The sequence below is a fragment of the Rhinoderma darwinii genome, chromosome 2 (genome assembly GCF_050947455.1).
Source record: "Rhinoderma darwinii isolate aRhiDar2 chromosome 2, aRhiDar2.hap1, whole genome shotgun sequence".
In the NCBI taxonomy this organism is placed as follows: Eukaryota; Metazoa; Chordata; class Amphibia; order Anura; family Rhinodermatidae; genus Rhinoderma; species Rhinoderma darwinii.
In genome coordinates, this window is record NC_134688.1 from 402,120,840 (window position 1) to 402,140,891 (window position 20,052).

At 42.1% G+C, this 20,052-nt stretch overlaps 1 protein-coding gene across 3 annotated transcripts in view; it reads left to right on the forward strand.

Moving 5' to 3' along the window:
* APOO (apolipoprotein O) overlaps positions 1–11,389 on the forward strand; it is a 59,856-nt gene extending 48,467 nt beyond the window's left edge. For 2 of the 3 annotated variants that reach the window (XM_075854060.1, XM_075854061.1), the window contains 2 exons: positions 254–318; positions 11,196–11,389. In XM_075854060.1, the coding sequence (XP_075710175.1) occupies positions 254–316 (63 nt within the window). In that variant the 3' untranslated portion in view covers positions 317–318; positions 11,196–11,389. Of the gene's footprint in view, positions 1–253; positions 319–402; positions 498–11,195 lie in introns of those variants that run through there. The other variant, XM_075854062.1, reaches the window with a different exon arrangement.
* The last annotated feature ends 8,663 nt before the right edge of the window (positions 11,390–20,052 follow it).

The window sequence follows — 20,052 nt, forward strand, 5'->3', positions numbered from 1 at the left end:
ATCTATCTATCTATCTATCTATCTATCTATCTATCTATCTATCTATCTATCTATCTATCTATCTATCTATCTATCTATCTATCTATCTATCTATCTATCTATCTATCTATCATGTCAAATTGAGAGAAGAATAGAAAAGCCACATTTGGGTGTTTATAACCAATGCGCCAGCCATAATGTTCTAGAATATTTTCATTTATACAGTTTGTCAGCGAGATCTTCTATATATATATTTTGTTATTTTTTTTTAAAGCCTGTTCGTTCTGACCAAACAACAGTAACACATGCAGTGACCTCATCTGAAAGCTCCAAGTAAAGGTAAGTTCTTCATAAGTATATCAATGTATGGTTTACTCTTTAACTGGCATGTGCAGTGGAGTTTATTTTATCACCTATCTATAGATACATCACTGACGTCCTACAAAAAACAGGCTCCCACACGGCTATGTCGGCGCAAAAATAAAAAAGTTATGGCTCTTGGAATGTGAAAAAAATGAAGAAGTTGAAAAATTAAAGCTGAGGCCACTTTTTTTTTTTTTTTTTTTAAATGAGCCCCAATATTTTTACTTATATTGGAAGCTGTCCTCTGTGGGGCTCACAATCTCATTTCCCTTTTGTACAACTACAATAGGACTAATTTCATAGGAAACCAGTCAACCTCCCAGTGTGTCCTTGGAGCATGACTGGGTACTTGGTGCGTCAAGATTAACTTCAAAGGCATTTGTATTTTGAAGGGGAGTGCAGAAATAAATTGATGCTCTCTTAACAACAAGTAGTCACTGCTTTCTTTTTCCAACAAGCATAGATAAGGCCCACTGTTATGTTGGCACCCTCTATTCTAATTTGCTGTAATTAGCCAACAGAGCGTGAACTACCCTCAAGCTGCCTCATGCTGATTGGTCAGCATCAGAGACAGGCAAGCTGGCTCCACCCTGTTCGCTAACTACTGCAAATAAGCCTTATTTTGGCCATATATTTGGATTGGGGGTGGGCAAGAAAAAAAAACAAACGGCACTGGAATCCAGGGGGACTGCTTTATTCAGGTCAGTTAAACCGTTCAATTTATGTGACAAGTCCTTTTTAATACACATAGTAACGCAAAATCTGATAACTGATTTTTCCATCCAGGAGATATCTACATATCAAACTGCTTACGGCCCATTTACATTTACAATCGGAGGTTCAAAAAAGCCTTCCCAAGGATATGATTGACATTTCCATCATAATGATCCTTTGCCATTGTGGTGGAGTTTTCTCCCGGTTTGGCAAGAAGCATCATTGCTCGGTATAAGCCATGCGCTAAGTTGTAATACTATTCTGTAAAAGACTCTACAAGTGACCTATACTTTTATAGATCCTATCGATGGCAATGATTTTTTATGTTGCCACGAAGATCAACGATAAATTTTGGTTTTATTGTTGAGCATTTCGTGCATTTTCACTAGCCAATTATCATTACAATCATTCGGAGACAGACTAATTGTATCGACCCAGTGTAAAAGGGCCCGGAGAGAGTAGAATAGCATAAAATATTAGTCACATAAATAACAATTCACTTTTATACTGCTTGCAGGAAAACTGAGGGTATTTCATGTTTCCGGCGGCTTCCCTATCCTCAGGCTCTAGGCTGCATTACTCAATTTTCGGATCTCACTATGAGACTATGCTACACTTCCCTTTCCAATAGTGATGGATTTATTGCTGCAGAGGTGCAAAAGATAACTTATTTGCCTTGACAAGTTTCTAAAATGATCTGAATGTGATGGAAATCAATTCTAGCAATGTTAAGAATAGTTCTAAATATATTACTCTACCAGCCATTGTGTCTGGGTTGTATTGCTTGCGGATTGTAGAACCATTATTCTGTCAAGCACCAATACATGTGTCTGTCAAGCACCAATACATGTGAAAAGATTGTACATGAATATTTTTTTACCATTATTTAACCCCTAGGCGCACCACGACGCAACTGTACGTCCGGGTGGCCAGTGTCTTAGCGCACCAGGACGTGCTGTTACTGCGCGGTTCCCGGTGCACACTGTCAGCGACAGTGTGCATCGGGAGGCCAGCTGTCCCCGACAGCTGACACTCCACTGTTGCCGATCAGCGGCTCATTTTCGCTGGTTTTGTCAATTAACCCCTTAAATGCGGCGATCGATTGCAATCGCCGCATTTTAGGGGTTTCTAGCACATCGGCAGACCTCACAATGAAATCGTGAGGTTTGCAGATGGCTAGCATGGTGACCGGAGGCCAAGTAATGGCCTCCGTGTCTGCCATGTACGGAATCCTATCAGGACCAGCCTCCTGATAGACTTCCTGTCAGAGTGACAAGAAAGTCACTGTGTCGTTCCCAATGCACACTGTCGGTGACCGTGTCAATGACAGTGTGCATCAGGAACCGGGAGGTCAGCTGTCCCCGACAGCTGACACTCCACTGTTGCCGATCAGCGGCTCGTCGCTGCTGATTTCGGCAATTAACCCATTAAATGTGGGGCTCGATTGCGATCGCCACATTTAGGGGGTTTGTAGCACATCAGCAGCCCCCATGTATGGAAGCCTATGATGACCAGCCTCTGGCTGGTCCTCGTAGACTTACTGTCAGAGTGACTGTGACGTCACACTGACAGTTGGAATACGTTACACTACTTAGGTAGTGTAATGTACTCTAGCAGCTATCAGAGCTTCAAGTAAAAAAAGAAAGTGAAAAAAAGTAAAGAAAAAAGTTTATAAAAAAAATATTATTTTTACACTTTTGTAAATCATTTTATTATTTTTTTTCCTATAAAGTCTCTTATTATAGGAAAAAAATGAAAACGTTAAATAACAGTACACATATTTGGTATCACCGCATTCGTAATGACTAAAACTATGTTATTTTTCCCACATGGCGAACGCTGCAAAAAAAAACAACTAAAAACAATGCCAGAATCACAATTTTTTTGGTCACCACCCCTCCCAAAATATTGAATAAAAAGTGATCAAAAAGTCGCATTTACCCCAAAATAGTACCAATAAAAACTACAACCCGTTCTGCAAAAAACAAGTCCTTACGCCGGGTTTTTGACTGAAAAATAAAAAAGTTACGGCTCTCAGAATATGGTGACACAGAAAATAAATTATTTTATAAACAAGTGATTTTATTGTGCAAACGCTGCAAAACATAAAAAAACAATCTACATATGGTATCGCCGCAATCGTACCGACCCGCAGAATAAAGTAAAACTGTAATTTTTAGCGCATAATGAACGCCGTAAGAAATAAAGAATTCAAAATCACTGTTTTTTTGGTCACCAAAGCTCTAAATAAAGTGTAATAAGTGATCAAAACGTTGTATGTACCAAAAAATGGTACCAATAAAAACTACAGTTCGTCCCTCCAAAAATAAGCCCTCACACCGCTCAATCGACTAAAAAATAAAAAAGTTCTGGCTCTCAGAATGTGTTGAAACAAAACAATTATTTTTTTTTAACAAATAGTTTTTTCTTTGTAAAAGTAGTAAAATATATATACAGTTGGTAACTCCGTAATCGTACTGACCCGCAGAATAAAGTTAAGTTGTCGTTTTTTACCGCACGGTGAAAGCGGTAAAAACAAAACCCAAAAGCAATGGAGGAATCAGTTTTTTCCAATTTCACCCCACAAAGAATTCTATTATCGGTTTCCCAGTACATTATATGGTACTTTAAATGGTGTCAATAGAAACTACAACCCTTCCCGCAAAAAATAAGCCCACACACCGCTCTATTGATGGAAAAATAAAAATGTTGTGGCGTTTGAAAAACTAAAATGGAAAAGCAAAAAAGGATCAGTCCTGCAAAGGTTAATTAATTTCTATTAAAATCAATTACTACCACATGTGGGCTATTGTCATACTCGGGAGAGATTGCATTACAAATTTAGGGCGACTTTTTCTCCTTTTATCCCTTGTGAAAATGAAAAAATTAAACATTTTAGTGGACAAAATGTTGATATTCATTTTCACGGCCTAATTCTACTAAATTCTGCAAAAAAAACCTGTGCGGTAAAAATGCTCACTATACCCCTAAAAAAATTCCTTGAGGGGTGTAGTTTCCCAAATGGAGTCACTTTTGGGAGGTTTCCACTGTTTTGGTCCCTCCAGGGTGTTGCAAACACGACATGGCACTGAAAACCAATCCAGTAAAATCTGCGCTCCAAAATCCAAGTGGCGCTCCTTCCCTTCTGAGTCCTGCTGTGGGCCCAAACAGCAGTTTATTACCACATATGGGGTATTTCCGTAATCTGGAGAAGATGCTTTACAAATGTTGGGGTGCATTTTCTTGTTTATTCCTTAGAAATTTGTAATATTTACATGTTTTTTCAGAAAAAAAGTAAATTTTCATTTTCACAGACAAACTCCAATAAATATAGCAAAATACCTGTGGGGTCAAAATGCTGACTATACCCCTAGATAAATTCCTTGAGGGGTGTAGTTTCCAAAATGGGGTCACTTTGGGGGAGTTTCCACGGTTTTGGCACCACAAGACCTCTTCAAACCTCACATGGTGCCTAAAATATCATCTTAAAAAAAAAAGCAGACCCCAAAATCCACTAGGTGCTCCTTTCCTTCTGAGGAATGTGTTTCGGTCCATTAGGGCACTAGGGCCACATGTGGGATATTCATAAAAACTGCCGAATCTGGGCAATAAATATTGAGTTGCGTTTCTCTGGTAAAACCTTCTGTGTTACAGATTTTTTTTTTATTACAAATGAATTTAAAAAAAAAAATGAAATTAGTGAATTTCCCCTCTGCTTTATCTCCTGTGAAACGCTTAAAGGGTTAAGAAACTTTCTGAATTCTGTTTTGAATACTTTGAGGAGTGCAGTTTTTAAAATGTGGTGATTTATTGGGGGATTCTAATATATAAGGCCCTCAAAACCACTTCACAACGAAACTGGTCCCTGTAAAAATAGCCTTTTGAAATTTTCTTGAAAATGTGAGAAATTGCTGCTAAAGTTCTAAGCCTTGTAACGTCCTAGAAAAATAAAAGGACGTTCAAAAAACGATGCAAACATAAAGTACACATATGGGAAATGGTAACTAGTGACTATTTTGTGTGGTATTAATATCTGTTTTACAAGCAGATACATTTAAATTGAGAAAAATGCTCATTTTTGCAAATTTTCTCTAAATCTTGGTGTTTTTCACGAATAAATATTTCATTTATCGACCACATTTTTCCACTATCATAAAGTACAATATGTCATGAGAAAACATTCTCAGAATCGCTTGGATAGGTAAAAGCATTCCCAAGTTATTACCACATAAAGTGACACATGTCAGATTTGAAAAAATCAGCTGTGCCACAAGGCCAAAACAGGCTGCGTCCTGAAGGGATTAAAGAGGCTTGTTTGTTTTTTCTATAGAAATGTTAAAAAAAAGGTACAGGGATTTGTACAGGTTTTGTAGACCAGTTCTTCTCAAACTGTGAGGTGTCCCACAGTTGCTGGTGAGGGGCAACTAAGAAGGCAATTCTAAAATAAGTGATAGTGAGCAGAGGCGTAGCTAGGTTCTCCAGCACCCGGGGCAAAGATTCAGTTTGGCGCCCCCCCCAACCTCTTTCCCGACATCTGCTTCCCCCTCGCCGTGTTTGTTTTCTCTACCAATCGACGTGTCATTTCTTTTTATGTAACGCGAGCATAAAATTATTTGTACATTTCACAAGCAATATGGTTCTATACACAACACCAGAACCAAGCACGGTACATATATACAGCCCCAGAACAAATACAGCTCAATTTAGTGCAACCGCTGCCGTATAGGTGTGTACGGCGTAAAACTACAGCTCCCAGCATAGCCCGAACAATGGTAAGGATATGCTGGGAGATGCCGTTTCACAAAAAATAAATCCTATCATAATCATTCCACCCATCATCTCGCTGCAGATTATACAGTGACTACAGTGCTGATTAGAGGCAGAGTGAACATTTACATTACGTGACTCACCGGTGACGTCTCAGATTCTAGTTCTTTTTCTCCATTTGGTCCAGACCTCTATGATCACTTCTCCCGGTCCATTTCTGCAGTTTGCCGCTCAGATGTCTTCAGCTTCTCACTTTTCCAACATTTCTACACCTATAAATAAATATAAAGTTATCATTATACCACACACTACGCCCCTAAATATAATAGCGCCATACACTGCACCTCTAATTATAATAACACCATACACAGTGTCCCACACACACACTGTGCCTGCCATAGAGCCCCATGTATATAGTGCCCCCTAGGGAGCCCCCTGTAGATAGTGCTCCCATATAGCCCACCCCTGTATAGTGTCCCACATATAGCTCCCCTATAGTGCTCTACAGATAGCCCACCCCTGTATATAGCCCCCTGTAGATATAGCCCACCCCTGTATATAGAGCTCTACAGATAGCCCAACCATGTATGTAGCCCCCCTGTAGATATAGCCCACCCCTGTATATAGTGCTCCACATATAGTCCACCCCTGTATATAGTGTTTCACAGATAGCCCACCCCTGTATATAGCCCTCCCCCTTGTACATATAGTCCACCCCTGTATATAGTGCTCCACTAGATAGTCCACCCCTCTATATAGTGCTCCACAGATAGCCCACCCCTGTATATACTATATACAAGGGTGGGCTATCTGTGGAGCACTATATACAGGGGTGGACTATATGTACAAGGGGGCTATATACAGGGTTGGGCTTTCTGTGGAGCACTATAGGTTGGAGCTATTTGTGGGATACTATATACAGGGGTGGGCTATATCTACAGGGGGACTATATACAGGGGTGGGCTATATCTACAGGGGGACTATATCTACAGGGGGACTATATCTACAGGGGGACTATATACAGGGGGACCATATCTACAGGGGGACCATATCTACAGAGCTGGGCTATACACAGGGCTGGGCTATACACAGGGCTGGGCTATACACAGGGCTGGGCTATACACAGGGGGCTATATCTACAGGGGTGGGCTATACACAGGGGGGCTATATCTACAGGGGTGGGCTATATCTACAGAGGGGGCTATACATAGGGGGGCTATATCTACAGAGGTGGGCTATATACAGGGGTGGGCTATATACAGGGGGAATATATCTACAGGGCTGGGCTATATACAGGGCGACTATATCTACAGGGGGGGCTATATACTGGGGTGGGCTATCTATGGAGCACCATATACAGGGGTGGGCTATATCTACAGGGGGCTATATACTATATAGCCCACCCCTGTATATGGTGCTCTATAGACAGCCCACTCCAGTATATAGCCCCCCTGTAGATATAGTCCCCCTGTATATAGCCCAGCAGATATAGTCACCCTGTATATAGCCCAGCAGATATAGTCCCCCTGTATATAGCCCAGCCCTGTAGATATAGTCCCCCTGTATATAGCCCAGCCCTGTAGATATAGTCCCCCTGTATATAGCCCCCCTGTAGATATAGTCCCCCTGTATATAGCCCCCCTGTAGATATAGTCCCCCTGTAGATATAGTCCCCCTGTATATAGCCCACCCCCTGTAGATATAGTCCCCCTGTATATAGCCCAGCAGATATAGTCCCCCTGTATATAGCCCAGCCCTGTAGATATAGTCCCCCTGTATATAGCCCAGCCCTGTAGATATAGTCCCCCTGTATATAGCCCCCTGTAGATCTAGTCCCCCTGTATATAGCCCTCCTGTAGATATAGCCCCCCTGTATATAGCCCCCCTGTATATAGCCCACCCCCTGTAGATATAGTCCCCCTGTATATAGCCCAGCCCTGTAGATATAGTCCCCCTGTATATAGCCCCCCTGTAGATATAGTCCCCCTGTATATAGCCCCCCTGTAGATATAGTCCCCTTGTATATAGCCCAGCAGATATAGTCCCCCTGTATATAGCCCAGCCCTGTAGATATAGTCCCCCTGTATATAGCCCAGCCCTGTAGATATAGTCCCCCTGTATATAGCCCCCCTGTAGATATAGTCCCCCTGTATATAGCCCAGCAGATATAGTCCCCCTGTATATAGCCCAGCCCTGTAGATAGACACCCCCCGCAGATACAGACACAGACACACACTTCTATTACAATTAAAAAAAAAAAAAAATTCAAACTCACCTTATTCCCGCTCCCACGCCGTCCGGCAGCCATGGAGACCTGCGCTCTTCTGCGCAGGTCTCCTGGGGGTTGAACGCGGCGTCTATGAAAGGCGCTGATTGGCTGGGCAGGATGACTTTCCCTGCCAGTCAGTCAGCGCCTTTCATCGACGGAAGCGTCACTGGTACAAAAGGTACCAGTCGCTTCATTCGTGGAAAGGCGCTGAATGGCCGGGCACGGAACGTGCCCGGTCATTCATTGCTTCTAATTGTACCTGTGTCCTTGCACATGCCCCGCTTCCCCCCCTCCTAGCTATGCCCCTGTAGTGAGCTGATCTCTTCTGCTGCATAGTCCTTTCTCTAGCTCCAACAGTATCTGAATTAGGAGCATAATTTAATCCTTTTGTGCTTATATTAATGTACTGGTTTCAGGAAAAAATAAATATAAATTGAGCAATATTTGTCATTTTTGCGTGGACTTTGAGCACCAGTGAGGCCCGAGTAGAAAAACATAAAAATTTGCCGTATAAGGGAGACTGGTGCCAACTGCGCTTGTAGCAGTCCCAGGGAGAGATGGGTGAGATGTGGTGGAAATCCACAACAATTCACAGTAAAAGACATGTGGATGGGGTATTCAAAAAGTCCCACTCTACTTGTCATGTCTAGCTTTTTACCAATCACGTGATTGCTTATTTGTCATGTTGTTGGCTGAAACGCTGCACGTTCTCTTCCTCCTCCTCCTTTGTTTAATATGTTATTTGAAAGCTTAATAAAGACGTGTACAAAAAAAACTCTTCTCTGCCTGGGACACCCTAAAGCATAATTTTCATTGTCCGCAGGGAAGACCCAAGGTCCTTTTACATGGGCCAATTATCAGGCAAACGAGCGTTCGTGTAAACGCTGATTCCCGATCCGTTGCCCTGTGTAAATGCCCGTTCATCGGCTGATTGTATAGTTTATGCTGCAAAAAATATTATCATTGTCGGCAGCACATCTCCCTATGTAAACATAGATGTGCTGCCGACATGATAGAAATGTATGAGGACGAGCGATCATAGTAGCGATCACTCGTCCCCAAACATATCTCCATGTGAAAGGAGCAATCGAGCGGCGATCAATGAACTGTCGTGTTGATTGGCGCTAGTTTACATGGACCCTTAACAAGAACCTCCTGAGGAAGCCTCACGAAGTGATAGAAGACCATGGTATGTTATTTTTCAAAAAACATTAATTAGAATTAATTAAAAATGTGCACATTTAATACAGAGGTAAATGCCGAACCCCAGCATGCCTCCGTGCACATTAGGACTTTTTTCCGACTGTTCAGGAGGAGACTTTCTGTATAGAGGCAGCTGCTGTGTGATCACTGGACCCTTCTGCTGTTATGTGGACAGCAGATAACTTTACCTTGCATGAAGTAAAGTTTTAGCTGAGAACATAGGGGGGAATTCACCAAACGTTCTACCCCATAAGAAGAAAAGTCCAAAATGCAGCAAGTCACAATTTTTTCTGCTAACGGGACTGTACAAAAAAGTGGGTGGGGCCACCAACAACCCAACAAATTTACTATAATTTATGCCAGAAATTGCCGTAAATGTTAGCGCATATAGAAGATGATAGGTTTGACTTTCTGGCGTACGGACAGCCAGAGATGCGCCTAATTTATTAAGAGGCATGCACATCTTAAAAAATTAGGCGCATGTTACTCCAGAGTTATTTAGATTATGACTGGCGCATGAAAAGCCGGTCTTAATAAATTTCCCTCTCAGAGCTCAGGTTGCAGGAGGGAGCTGACCGGATGCGCTCTGTGTGGTTACTAGACAGTTAAAAGCTGACTTCTAAAATGATAGGATTTACCTCTGTACAATGTGTCCATAGTTCTACTCTGTTTCGTTAATTAAGCATATTTGGGAAAAAATTTGTATGCTTTAATTCCCTATCAATTCCTAAGTTTCTCAGAAGTAATAGGTCAACCTCCCAGCTTTTTTGAGCAGCTGTACGTTACTCTGTTTATTTCATAGAGAAAAATAGAGTGACCGGTTACTTTGAATGTACACGCTAATAATGAAAGTCAAATACTGTGAGCAAATATTATTTGTACAAGTTACAGATCAAGTGGTTGCCGTACAGAATGAAATGTTCACTAGAGAAAAACCTTTTTTGAGTTGTGTTTTTTTAATCTTTCTGTTGACCTCCGTCCTTGTGCCCTAAATAAAGTAGTTCTTGAAAAATATACTGACTATGTAATAATCGGGAGGCCATAGCAATTTCTTAAAGTGAATCTCCACCATTTTGTTTGTGTTTTTTTTTCTGTCTAAACAAGTTGTTTTTTTTAGAGCTCTAAATCCCCTTCATAGATATAACGTTAAACGATATGTTTCCCGCCTGCAGCCACCACTAGGGGGAGCTCACTACATACTGTAATACATTGAACTTAATATTAACACAGTGCAAAGTAATTTACTAAACTCCCTCTAGTGGTGGCTGCAGGCAGCCATCATTTTTAACTATAAGGCCCTGTTCACACAGCGTATATTTGACTTTGTATTTTGCCACGTTATACGCGCCGAAATACAGGTCCAAAAACGCTTCATCAAGATTCCTATTCAAATCAAAGATAGCGCACAGTTAGTACGTACAATACGTTTTTTGTTACACAAGCGTATTTTAAAAAAAACGCTTTTTGTAAAAAAGAAGCGCTCTGAAAAGACGCCAAATGTTCCCATATTCACTGGGAGTCCTAATTGAACGCCAAAAAGTGCACCAAAACGCGTAATAACACTTGGAAAATGCGTCAACCACCTGTATTTTAAAAAGCACTTCACAAGAAATTCTTACGTATTGACACGTTTACACATAATTTTTTTTTTTAAGCGCCGTGTGGACATGCCCTAACTATAAAAGCATGTTATGAACTTAATTTTCACCAAATGTGGCAGCTGAAAACGGCATGGTGCTAAAAGACATAGATTTGCACTTTAACATCCCTCGCCACAATTTCACGCCGCTACTATGATGTAAAAAAAAAAAAAAAAAAACTTTACTGCCAGCTTCTTACTTAGATTCAATTTCTGTGTATTTAACTTTTTTTACATGCACTTTGCTTTTGCCTCTTACAGATTTTCCTAATGATTTTCACTTTTGTTGTGGAACGGCTTGTAGTGCAACTCAGGAAATCCACAATTGCACTGAGGCATCCGAGGATCTATGTAAAACAAGACATCCATCAACATGAAGCAATTACCATCCAATGTCAAATTCTGTTATTTATGTACAAAATGTGCACCAGCTAATAAACATGTTTGATTTGCAACCAGCTCTTTTTTTAATTACGTAGTGTACCAAGCTTAGATTCTAAGGGTAGTTATTTTCCATTCATACTTAAAGGAGTTATCCCACAAACACATGTATCGCCTATCCACAGGGTAGGGGCTACATGTGTGATTGCTGGGAGTCCAACCACTTGGACACCCAGCGGTGAGGAGAACAGGGGACCCAAAGTCCCCCGACATTCTCCATGAGAATGGAGCGCTGGTTCGCATGCTCAACCAATGCTCTATTCATTTCTATTGAGCTGCTGGAGACAGCGGTCCCGAAGGTCTCAAAAAAATGAATGTGCACACGTGCTCCATTCTCATGAGAGCACTTTGGAGGACTTTCTGTTCCCCGTTCTACTCATTTTTGGGGATCCCAGTGGTCAGACCCCCAGCCATCACACACATAAACCCAGTCCTGTTAATAGGGGATACATGTGTTTTGGTTTTTTATCATAATAAAACACAGGATAAAAGATAAGTGTCTGATCGGTAGGGGTCCGACAGCTCTGTTGTTCTCTTGATAGGCCTAGATAAACATGACGTACACAGACAGGAGAAGTGGAAAATGAAAGAGAACATGTTAGCATAGCACTACGTAAGGGTCCTTTTACAGCAGCAAATTTCTGCCAAAAAAAACGAGTACCAATCTGCAATATGGCGATTGGCGCTGTACAATGATCTCTCATTCACATGGATTTTTAGGACAATATAAAAGTTTGTCGGCTGATCACTGGGCCCTTTTACACCGGCCAATGCTTGGGAACGAGCGCTCCATTGTCCTGATTAGCCTCAAAAGGGCCTTATGGGAATGAAAAACAGAGTAATCGGTTAGTAGAATAGAATTTTTTTCAGTGACTGTATATCGATATATAATATATGCATCACAGCATCATTGTAATTTTAGACTAATTTTACACTGCGTTTTGCAGTGTCCGCTTGCCATATGTATCCCAGCATGCATGTTAAACGTATCCATAGGCCCCTATTCACCCAACGGAGGCCAAAAGAGTGTTCTTTTTATAATCTCTCCTCCGTCCCTCAGATATCAAATCCCTCCTTTACCCAGGTATCATCTCTCCACTACCGTCCCCGAGTGTCATTTTACCCCATATCTCCCCTCCATTCAGGAATAATTTCTTCCTTCCAGGTATCATCCCCAACCCCCCAGTATTTCACTCCTCAGTATCTTCTCCCCTTCCCACTATAACTTTCCCACAGCTGTGGCAGATCATCATAGGTGCGTTTGGATGGTCGCCCGAGGCTCCCAGGGGGCCCACGGTCACCCAAAGTAAATTGCAGTATTTTGCGGGGAATTGCGGCAAAAAACGTAACAAGACTGCATTGTGTATGCCAGGCAAAAGGACTGGCAGACAAGGTTAGGTGACCTTAAGTTTGCAGTTCTTGTTACTGTTGAAAGACCTGCTGGTCACGTGAACATGTAGGCAGGTCCTACAACAGCAGCAAGACTCCATAGACAAGACTGTGAGCTGCAATGTAGGTATTAGGGGGTCTGGTCTGGGATCTGTATTAGTTTGGGGGGTCTATTTAGGGAGTCGGGTCTGTATTAGTTTAGGGGTCTGTTAGTTTAGGGAGGAGTCAGGTCTGGGGCCATTTAATTTAGGGCGTCTGGTCTAAGGTCTGTATTTAGGGTGCTTGTTCTGGGGTCTTTATTTGTTTAGGGGTCTGGTCTGGGGATTACAATCGTTTTAGAAGGTCTGGGGTCTCAATGTATTTATAGGGTCTGGTTTGGGGTTGGAATTTGCTTAGGGATCTGGTCTGGGGTATGGAACAATTTAGGGGATTTGGTGTATGAATTTTTGGGTTTCTATAGAACCTGGAAATGGCTGCAGAAGCAAGGGGCGAAGAGATCTCTGCAGGAGACTGCATTCATCAGGAGAAGTCGCCATAATGGTCTGTGTTAGATGGAGAAGAAAAGAGTGACTCCATCAGAAAAGACGTCACCTGTGAGTCACTTGTTTTATAAAGGAGCTGTCACCTCTCCTGACTTGTCTGTTATAGGAAATCCCTGTATTCCACAAAAAGTCTTTGTGTAACCCAGGACTAATAGACATGGGTGTTACCATTCCCCTTGTCAGGATCATGTTTCCCTACACAGTGTGATGCTGTCCGTAATGGTTGGAGACTGTCAGTATGTATGGACACAGCCCTTTGACAAGGGGAATCGTAACACCCATTTGTCAATGCTCGCACAGAAAGTTGGTGTTGACTATAGACGCAGCACGGCAGAGTGGTGGTGGTGAAGGGAGGCCCAAGTTTGGGGAACAGCCCAGGGCCTGTGGTCTACTTAATCCGCCGCTGCCCCCCCCCAGTATCATCTCACCTCCCTCCAGTATTCTTTCTCTTCCCAATATCATCCCCTTTGTATCATCCACCCCTTGCAGTATAATCCTCCACTATCTCCTCTTTACATTTGCAGCATAGCAGAGTAGCAATCATCTGTTCTTATGCACGGCTCTCATAGCTTCTGTGCTTGGAACTAGTAAGAGGAAACTTGTTTCCCCCTCTGGTTACATAGCACAGGAGCTGTGAGAGGTGTAAGAACAGATGACAGCTGCTGTGCTGCAGCAAAGTGTAAGGAGCAGAAGGTGCCGACGCCTGAGTAAGGCACTTGCCTTCTGGCAAATGCCAGTCCTAACAAGTAGTCCCCTTCACACTGACAGTGATTCTGTATCGAGACAACCGGAGGAGTGTGCTCAGCACTGCTTGTTGTATTGTATGAGCCCATCTTCACTGATGCGTTCCTCAGCCGCCGCCGCTTCTTTTGTGGCTCATTATATTGGTTCTCTGCTATCCCTTGTCGTGTTACTAGTGGATCTTTACAAGTTCCGCAATCAGCGTCATTAAAAAGCATAGCACTCCTATGCTTTGTAATGGTGCTGATTGCACTGCAGCTACAGTGGAGCTGAGAACTTCTTCTATTATACTAATCTAATTCACTGAATCTTGGGGGGGGGCTCCTGTATATGAAATAGAGCCCCCTGATGTGCAGTGCATTAGTTTAGTCTGATGTAAGGAGCAGTATAGTACTAGTGGAGGTGTGGTGACTAATTAATTGAGTCACCACCCCTCAGTCCTCACTGGTTGTACAGGGATTGTTAAGTAATTCCCTCTGTCCTGCTATCAGTGCATCAGAAAGTTTAAATGGCAGGAAGTAGAATACATGGCGAGATTTTTATTTCCTGAAAACCAACCACCCATTTTATTTATTTTTTGTAATTGTCACATGTAGCTCCTTTTATATGTGATGAAAAAAATATTTGTCCCTTTAAAGAGGACCTACAGTATCCCTTCCTAGAATGAAGATATAGGAGACCTAAAGATAGAGCTGCGTCCTTCTCCTCTACAAACACCGGGAAACCTTATTACATGGTTAATGAAATATTCTGTATAAAGTAAAATTCAGGCTCCTTGCTGGAGGTGAGGAATTTTTTTTATCCAATTTGGATTATTTGCCCTCATTATGATGCATTGGGAAATTAATTCACCAGGTTTGAGACTTGCTTTTGGTGAATTTATGAGAAAAATAGGGGAATAGATCTTCCTATTGTATTCTGTGGAGCAGCAATTTGACAAAATAGTGAAACAAGCTCACCCCTAATCCTGATCAGATCTGAGCACAGGGCTCCACTTTACAATTCAGATTCTGTATAAAATTAGCTCTTCCTCCGAACAGTTGGAATCTCCCAGAGAAGAAGATAATCTTATCAGATTTGTAAAATAAAATCTTTATTAGAAATTAAAAAACAAACTCATTTAAAACTTTTTGCCAAAAAGCCTCAGACAGCAGAGGATTTAGAACATTGTGGCTATTGCCTATCATAAAGTCAAAGCATTTAGTGGATTCCGTCTTCAGAACGCATCTCACTATATCTATCTGAGCCAATTTGGCAGTTAAAATACATTCAATGATCCCCCAACATGTTTCAACATGGATACGGCATCTTCAGGGGGTTGTGCGGCGATTTGGCAGTTAGATTTGATTTGAAACAACTTTTAAATACGTTTTTATGAAAATGTTTTACTTCTTGACCTACAGCTTCTATGTATCCAGTATACATAGAAGCTGTATCTTGCGGTCAAAGCCGAATCCGTCAGGTGTGCAGGACTGATGGCTTTGGTGAGCACTGGTCCAGCACCCGGGTAAAGATTCAGTTTGGCTCCCACCCCCCCCCCCCAACATCTCCTTCCCCCTCGCCGTGTTTGTTTTCTCTACCAATCAATGACGTGTCATTTCTTTTCCACATTTCTTTTTATGTAACTCGAGAAACATTTTGTACATTTTACAAGCAGTATAGTTCTATACACAACACCAGAACCAAACTCAGTACATATATACAGCACCAAAACCAAGCTCAGTACATAAATACAACACCAGTACAAATGCAGCTCAATTTAGTGAAACCCCTGCCGTATAGGTTTGTAAGGCGTAAAACTACAGCTCCCAGCATGGTCCGAACAATGAGAAGGAGATGCTGTTTCACAAAAAATAAATCTTATCATAATTATACCACCCATAATCTCGCTGCAGATCATACAGTGACTACATTACTGATTAGAGGCAGAATAAACATCTACATTAAGTGACTCACCGGTGACGTCTCAGATTCTAGTTCTTTTTCTCCATCCGGTCCAGACCTCTATCATGACTTCTCCCGGTCCCAGCCCATTTCTGCAGTTTGCCGCTCAGATGTCTTGAGCTTCTAACTTTTCCAACATTTCTACACCTATAAATAAAGATAAAGTTCTCATTATACCACACACACTACGCCCCTAAATTTAATAGCACCATACACTGCACCTCTATTTATAATAGCACCATACATCGTGACACACACACACACACACACACACACACACACACACACACACACACTGTGCCCCCTGTAGATAGTGCCTGCCATAGAGCCCCCTGTAAATAGTGCCCCCATATAGCCCACCCCTGTATATAGTGTCCCACAAATAGCTCCCCCTATAGTGCTCCACAGATAGCCCACCCCTGTATATAGCCCCCCTGTAGATATAGCCCGCCCCTGTATAAAGTGCTCCACATATAGTCCACCCCAGTATATAGTGCTCCACAGATAGCCCACCCCTGTATATAGCCCCCTGTAGATATAGCCCACCCCTGTATATAGTGCCCTATAGATAGCCCACCCCTATATATATATATATATATATATATATCCCCCCTGTAGGTATAGCCCACCCCCCTGTATATAGTGCTCCATAGATAGCCCACCCCTGTATATAGCCCCCTGTAGAGATAGCCCACCCCCTGTATATAGTGCTCCATAGATAGCCCACCCCTGTATATAGTGCTCCATAGATAGCCCACCCCTGTATGTAGCCCACCCCTGTATATAGACCCCCCCCTGTATATGGTGCTCCATAGATAGCCCACCCCTGTATGTAGCCCCCCTGTAGATAGAGCCCCCCCCACCCATAGATAAAGCCCCCAGTAGATAGATTAAGCCCCCCTTGTAGATCATACCACACACTTTTTTTATTACAATAAAATAACAAACAATTCAAACTCACCTTAATCCCGCTCCCACGCCGGCCAGCAGCAATGGAGACCTGCTTTCTTCTGCGCAGGTCTCCTGGGGGGTTGAACGAAGTGTCTATGAAAGGCGCTGATTGGCTGGGCAGAATGACTTTCCCTGTCAGTCAGCGCCTTTCAGCGATGGAAGCACTATACCGCTTGAATGGCCGGGTACGTTCATTGCTTCTAATTGTACCTGTGTCCTATAGACACACGTTCAATTATAGTGCAGGAGGAGGCGGCGCTGGCGCCCCCCTCTAAGTTGCGCCAGGGGCACATGCCCCGCCTGCCCCCCACTAGCTACGCCCCAGCACCTGTTATCAGTCACATCTGGATGTGATCGATAACAGGTGGATCCTGCCAATCTAGGACACAAAAGTCCAGCTCTCACCAAAGCCGTCAGTCCTGCAGACCTGACTGATTCGGCTTTGACCGAAAGATACAGCTTCTATGTATACAAAGAAGCTGTGTCTCAAAGTCAATCTTTTTTTTTTTTATAAAAACCTATTTAAAAGTTGTTCCAAATCAAATTATACTACATTTCATTAAAAAAAATGTCTTTGAAGGTTTTCATAGCCTTTAATTATAATTTTGAGTGTTCATATCATGATCCTGGAGAAACAAATGTGAGAATGAGGTACATTATTGTTGCTCGTTGATGACACAATGATCTGATCTGTTATTTAGTTTTCTGGGTCACTTACATTTAAACAGTATTTTTGCATAAAAGTCCATTATTTTGGTAAATCCCCAGTACAACAAAAGAATCCACTGTTGAACGTAATATATAACCATTCCTTTTAGATATGCTCCCTGTGCATATAATTATAGAGACAGACAACATCATGTGTGTCAAGATCATAACGTATCAAATAAAAAATATTTATTTAAGGTATTGTAAGGACGTTTCTCTTTACAATGTGTAATTGATGTGACTGTAAAAGGGATGGACAAAATAATGCAAATTATTAAAGATGGGCTGAATGTTCATTTTGCCATTTTTTTTCTATAGGTAAGAACGGAGGATGCATCGTGATAATACTGTGATTTATGCACAAATCCTGGGTAATGTCATGGAGCCCTTGCCTGAAATATGACGACAACAATCGGCACCTCCTGTTATCCAGGCCACATTCCACACGCTGTGTATTACATGTATATTTCAAATAATCTCATCTACACGTTCCGAAGTTTTTCATCACGTACATTGACCTGCAGTGCAGATTTTGAAATCCGCAGCATGTCAATTTACATTGCGTTTATGTCTCAGAAATGTATCTGGGAAGTTTATTTAAAAAAAACGCAACAAAGTACAGAGCATAAAATCTGCACTGGTTTCCACATCAAAATTTGAATTCCACACCTAAAAACGCATAAAAAAGACCCCTTGATGTTAAGTGCAGATTTTACCTGCGAAATTACCTACGTTTATCTGCAGTGTGCATGTAGCCTTAGCAGAAAACAGCCAGATCTTCACAAAGCTGCAGCTTGGACAACACCTGTGGTCATGGTTAGGGTTAGTGCACAAAAGTGCAAGCCCTGGTCAAAGGATCACAAAAACAGTATCTTTGACAAATGTAAAGAAAATATGTTGTCTATGATCTAGATATGTTTACATATGAACAATGCCATAGATGTACCAAAAAACATATTGCTAGCCAACTATTAACCCCTTTACCAAACTGACATATATGTATATCATCAGCAGAAGGTAATTCTCGCATTTTAACGTACATGTACTTTAGGGTGTTTGCGTGGGCACAGAATCGGGAGGACCATTGTCACTGACCGCTGCCCACCTGTACTAACGGCCATGATAGGAGAAAATCAATGTTGATCCTGGTGCTGACAAAGGAGTGGGCTGACAGCACTTGCCCTAGTAAAGACCACCAAGGCTGTCCAGTATTAGTGGCTGGTATGGCATACCTTATATTTTTTATGTATTACACCATTATAGAAAATAAATATACATTTTATGCTAACATATAATTAAAAAAAATAGCAGTTCAGATTAACCTGATAAATCAATGTTTTTGGTAGAAGTGACATTTCTACATGGCAAATAAATTACTTGTAAGGCCGGATTCACACTGCAGGGAGCCGGGCCCCTATTGTCATAGTTATCTCTGACGCTAGGAGTCCCTGCCTCGCTGCGGAAAACTGTCCTGTACTGAAAACATGATTGCAGTGCGGGACTGTTGTCCCGCAGCGAGGCAGGGACGCCTAGCGTCATAGATATCAATACCTATACCAAACCAGGCCAAAAGAATACATATAATGATCTGCGTATATCAAAGCATAAACACAATCCCTATAATATATACGTGGACGCTACCATATAAAGACTGAAAACACAATAGCACACCATAGGTACCATACAACAAACTTTTATTATATTTTAATCAGATATTTAAGAGCAATGGCCATCAAGACCTAAAATAACACACAAATATAAAACCACGTTGTGGTGGTGGGAGGGACCACAATACACAGAACAGCATAGCCCACCAATAATATAACACGGAAGTACTAGCATTGTAAATATATCTCATAGATTGTCACCTGCTATACAAATAAACATAGTTTCAAGAGACAAAAGGTATACACTCAGTATAGTACTGGATATCCGTGCTGTCTCCAAGAAAAAAAAGCTATTCAAAACATAGATACTTCCAAGGTTGAATACCAACCACTGTACTGCATAATGAGTCCCAAATCACACCAGACCACCACCACAGAACCCCGACGCACGTTTCGCAGTCAGCTTTTTCAAGGGGTACTGTGTGGTAGAATGGATAGGTCTTTTATAGGGAGTCTCTATGTTTAGGGTGGAGCTGTTTCCCAATTAGAGCACAACATGTGACCAGATTCTCAAAAAAACATTGGCTACAATACAAACACAGGGGAGGGTATGCACCCACCTGAGCTGGATATACACGTGGTGCCGCTCACTACATGGCGCCCGTCCATGGCGGACATACCAGCCCCGGCTCCCACATCCCGGCGCCCGGAAGATGCAGAATGTGCATGTCTATGCGCACCCGCATCCCACGCACAACCGGAAGGAGAGAAGTCGGGCCGGCGCATGCGCCACAC